Source organism: Camellia sinensis, chromosome 10 (assembly GCF_055761805.1).
Source record: "Camellia sinensis isolate YWXY chromosome 10, ASM5576180v1, whole genome shotgun sequence".
Taxonomy (NCBI): domain Eukaryota; kingdom Viridiplantae; phylum Streptophyta; class Magnoliopsida; order Ericales; family Theaceae; genus Camellia; species Camellia sinensis.
In genome coordinates, this window is record NC_138970.1 from 55555829 (window position 1) to 55560491 (window position 4663).

The 4663-nt window shown below is 33.0% G+C and overlaps 1 protein-coding gene across 2 annotated transcripts; it reads left to right on the plus strand.

The window, feature by feature from the left end:
• The first annotated feature begins 320 nt into the window (after nucleotides 1-320).
• On the plus strand, nucleotides 321-3479 carry LOC114321662 (Haloacid dehalogenase-like hydrolase (HAD) superfamily protein). 2 transcript variants are annotated; one of them, XM_028268857.2, is made up of 9 exons: nucleotides 321-507; nucleotides 1544-1618; nucleotides 1779-1844; nucleotides 2011-2108; nucleotides 2207-2244; nucleotides 2330-2417; nucleotides 2503-2826; nucleotides 2922-2987; nucleotides 3161-3479. In XM_028268857.2, the coding sequence occupies exons 2-9, from the start codon at nucleotides 1558-1560 to the stop codon at nucleotides 3311-3313; spliced, it is 894 nt and encodes a 297-aa protein (XP_028124658.2). In that variant the 5' UTR covers nucleotides 321-507; nucleotides 1544-1557; the 3' UTR covers nucleotides 3314-3479. The 2 variants fall into 2 exon arrangements, with proteins under 2 accessions (XP_028124658.2, XP_028124659.2); XM_028268858.2 differs by having other exon boundaries at nucleotides 343-507; nucleotides 1552-1618.
• The last annotated feature ends 1184 nt before the right edge of the window (nucleotides 3480-4663 follow it).

The following is a 4663-nucleotide window of genomic DNA, read 5'->3' on the forward strand; positions in this document are numbered from 1 at the left end:
AACTACGTACGCCACTAAATTTGATTAGAAAAATGTCTCGTAACTCAAATTTTGTGGCTTAAAAGTGACTTAAATGGTCAAAACGACGTCGTTTTGGCCATTTTTATGTTGTTCTGTACTCAAAACGACGTCGTTTTGGCCATTTGAGCCACTTTTGAGCCACAAAATTTGAGTTACGTAGCATTGTCGATTTTATTTTTTTGATTAGTTTTCAAAACCGCCTTTCATTAAATTAAACAAAATTAAAATATTTTAATAAATTAATTATTATTTTATTAAATTAAATTTTTAAAAAAAAGCAACGATTTGCCTATTTAAATAGAAGCCCTGCCTAGTCTTCCTTCCTCCTCTCTCCCCTGCATACTTCAATCTTCCATTGCAGAAAGCTTTCTCTCTCTACAACTATGTCATCTCTCTCTCCCTCTCTCTAGCATTGTGCTATCTCTTCCCGTTACTTTCTCTCTCTAAAGTTTGCATTCTCTCTCCAACATTCGTTTCTCGAATTTGGTATGTTCTGTCCCTGAGTTCTGCCCATTTTTGCTATTCAATTTTCTTGCCGATTTCGATGAAATTTTTGGGTTCTCTAATTCATGGTTTATTATAGATTTCTCTTTGTTAATTGAGAAATTTGCAGTTCATTGATGATCCTTTTTTGAAAAAAAAAAAAAAAACTCTCTCTCTCTCTCTCCAATTTTTCTCTTTATTGCTTGTTTCTAATAAAGACGTTTGAGTTGGGCCTGGTTCTTGAAGTTAAGATATGTAGTGAAAAGGGTAGAGAAATCGAACACATAATGTATATGGACAGGCAACTACCGAACTTGGAAAAAGTCTAAAACAGAAATCGATCATAGAACTAAACATAACATTCTCACATGAGATGAGTCTTGCTTTTTTTTGTGAGTCTCACATCTTTGTCATAATTATGGGATAATTTGAAAAATTGGTTAAAAACTAATTTTTTGTTTTTTGTTTTTTTTAAAACTTTTTTGTCTTTTTTTTTTTTTTTTTTTTTTTGTGTGTAAAAAATGTGAGAGATAATGTGATTCAAAATGAGTTAAAAGTTAATTTTTAATTAGCTTTCCAAATTATCTCTATGTTCAGTTTTGATTAATTTATTTTTTATTTCTGTGTATATTATGTTCATTTCTGTGTTTGATTTTTGTTCCTAACAAAATGGTTAGTATTAACTTTTTGTTTCTAAATAAATAGAAACTTTTTTTTTAGTGGTATTTGTATATATTTTATGACGCAAGTTTTGAACCTTAAAGCCAATTGTCCACGTTTCATGGTTTCGATAAATATGAAATGGTGGTTGTGGATTTTCCATTCACAAAACCAATATGTCCTATCCCAAGTAATTGGAATGGTTATAGATATTCCATGCCTTTGTGTTCTTATAATGGTAATCAGAGTCAGTAGACCACAATGATAAACTTTTAAGCCATGAAAATTTACAAAATCAGAATTGAATTCAAGTTTCACAAAAGCTTGGATGGTTTTAAATTATCCCAGTTTCTCACGATCCATTCATTCTTTTCTGAAGGTTTTTAGAACAAAATGGGATACGAAGACCAGTACAGACAGGCTCAGAGGCCAAAATATGACTGTCTTCTGTTTGGTAAGGCATTTTTGATTTTTTTTTTTGGGCAATGATTGGTGGTCATAAATTTTGTGGCCACCAAATATTTTCCTTTTTTGTTTTTGTTTTTGTTTTTGTTTTTGTTTTGTAAAAACATGTTTTATTAGCAAGCCTAATATGAGTGTATTAAAACATGCAGATTTAGATGATACTCTCTATCCCCTTAGTACTGGTTTGGCAGCTGGATGCTGCAAGAATATTGGAGGTATAACCTTGTGGCATATTCCTATTTCTGTTATCCATATATAGTACTCTCTGAAATCCTGCAAAGTTTCATGTGTAACGAATACACTTATGTGGGTCCCATTTATCACTGTTTTTCTTTTTCTTTTTCTTTTTTTCCTAACTTTAATTTGGTTAAATTTTTCTAGATTATATGGTTGAAAAGCTCGGCATAGACAAGAACAAGATACCCGAATTGAGTGATCTACTGTACAAGAATTATGGGACAACAATGGCAGGGCTTAGGGTATGAATTAACTTTAAATTCTTATAACTGTTTGAGAAGTGTGTTAATCCATAAACAGTTCTAGTAATTCTATTTCATTTTTGGTATTTCAATTGCAGGCAATCGGCTATGACTTCGACTATGATGACTATCACAGGTGTGAAATTCAAGCAATAACACTTAGTTTTTTTTTTTTTGTTGGGATTTTTGGATTGTAAATTGTTGACTTCTCTGCTTTGCAGTTTTGTCCATGGGAGACTACCCTATGAGAATCTAAAACCGGACCCTGTGCTGCGAAGTCTTTTGCTCAACTTGCCAATTCGAAAAGTGGTAAGTCCCTTTGTCACAAATCCGGAGCATCTGAAGATTATAATCGTAGATTTGTTTTCTTATCTTCTTGTTTTTTGTGTTTCAGATCTTCACGAACGCAGACAGAGTCCATGCTGCCAAAGTTCTAAGCAAACTCGGTCTGGAAGACTGTTTTGAGGGCATTATATGCTTTGAGACTTTGAATCCCATTCACAAGAACACTACATCTGATGATGAAGATGACATTGAGTTTGTGGGCTCAACACTATCTCCTACTACCACTAATTGTGATCAAATATTTGACATTGTTGGACATTTTTCGCAACCTAATCCCGGATCAGTATTACCAAAGACCCCAATTGTCTGCAAACCATCTGAACACGCCATTGAACGAGCTCTCAAGATCGCCAACATTAGCCCCCAAAGAACAGTAAGATTAGCCCCCTCATGATTTCAAAATTGTTTCTTCCAAATTAATTTGTTACCAAATGGTACCCAATTATCTTCAATGTTTTTCTGTTTCAGCTATTTTTTGAGGATAGTGTCCGCAATGTACAGTCTGGAAAGCGCGTAGGCCTGGATACTGTACTGGTAAGTTAATATTGGAAATGAAAAAAGTCCAAAGATACGGAAAATGCACTGACCACTCACAAGTACTGCGGACCTGTGAATGGTCGGTGCATTAGTATCTCTATCCATTATTGATGATATTTTGCCAATCCGGTGACTAATCTGATGCTTTTGTGATTCAATAATGTATGTAGGTTGGAAAATCACAGAGAATCAAAGGTGCAGATTATGTTTTAGAAAGCATCCACAACATCAGGGAAGCGTTGCCAGAACTTTGGGATGCTGACAAGGTGTCTGAAATCAGCTACACTGGCAAGGTCACGGCCGAGACACCTGTCACAGCTTAGATTCCAAGTCATGTTTTACTTTTCTGGTGAGGGGAGAGAAAAATCTTGATGTTTATGATGGGGATCTTCATCATCATCATCATCCTCACAAGTTTCTTTCTTTTGATTGAATATGATGTAAATGTTTAATTTGATGTGGTTAATAAAATTGGTAATTAATTAAAAATCTCTCTCAATCAGTTTAGCCGTGAATAATTATGTAAATGTTGTACAAAATGTATGTTTAATTAAACTAGATATTGCAATTTGAAAAACAAAATATAGAACAAACACATTTTAAAATAAAATAATAAATTGAATCAGAAAAGCAAATCAAAACTTAGTTTTCTTAGACATAGCCGTGAATATTTAACATAGTTTCTTTAAAATAGATTTGTCACCTTATTGATGGGTGAGGGAGAGTGAATATTTAACATAGTTTCTTTAAAATAGATTTGTCACCTTATTGATGGGTGAGGGAGGAACGCTAACATGTCTCTCAGGATATGATGGTCAGAATTAATTGCTGTAGTAAACATAATTTTCTTAAAACAAATTCGTCACCTCACTGATAGGTGAAAGAAGAAGATGACGTCTGTCTTTCAAGATACGATAGTCAAAACCAACTATTGTGGTGGACACAGTTTTTTTAAAACAAACTCGTTATCTCACTGATGGGTGAGGGAGGAACGCCTCCTTAAAACAGATTCTCCACTTCACTAATGGGTGAGGGAGGAACATGGCGTCTATTTTTGAAGATTCGACAGTCAAAATCAACTACTATGGTTTTCCTTAAAATAAATTCGTTACCTCACTGATGGGTGAGGGAGGAACGCTAGTGTACTTTCTGAATAGGAAATGACGGTGAAAACCAGCTATTGGCATAATGTAACACCACAAATTTCTAGCCAAAATAATAAGGGGGATTTGGTGATAGTCCCCTCACTATCTAATTTGTCTTTTAAAAGGACAAGAATTATATAAGTACTTTCAAAACCCCTTAATATTTTAAAACTTGTTTATTTTACTATAATACCCTCATATCTATCAGCTCTCCTATTAAGTCATCTTCACTGTGTATTTCAGAGTAAAATTTTACTCTGTATGAAAGTAAAATTTTACTCTGAATAAGAGTAAAATGTTACACTCTGAAATTAAAGTAAAATTTTACTTTGTATAAAAGTAAAATTTTACTCTGAATAAGAGTAAAATTTTACACTCTAAAACTAAAAGTAAAATTTTACTCTGTATAAAAGTAAAATTTTACCCTGAATAAGAGTAAAATGTTACACTCTGAAACTAAAGTAAAATTTTACTCTGTATAAAAGTAAAATTTTACTGTGAAACTAAAAGTAAAATTTTACTCTGTAT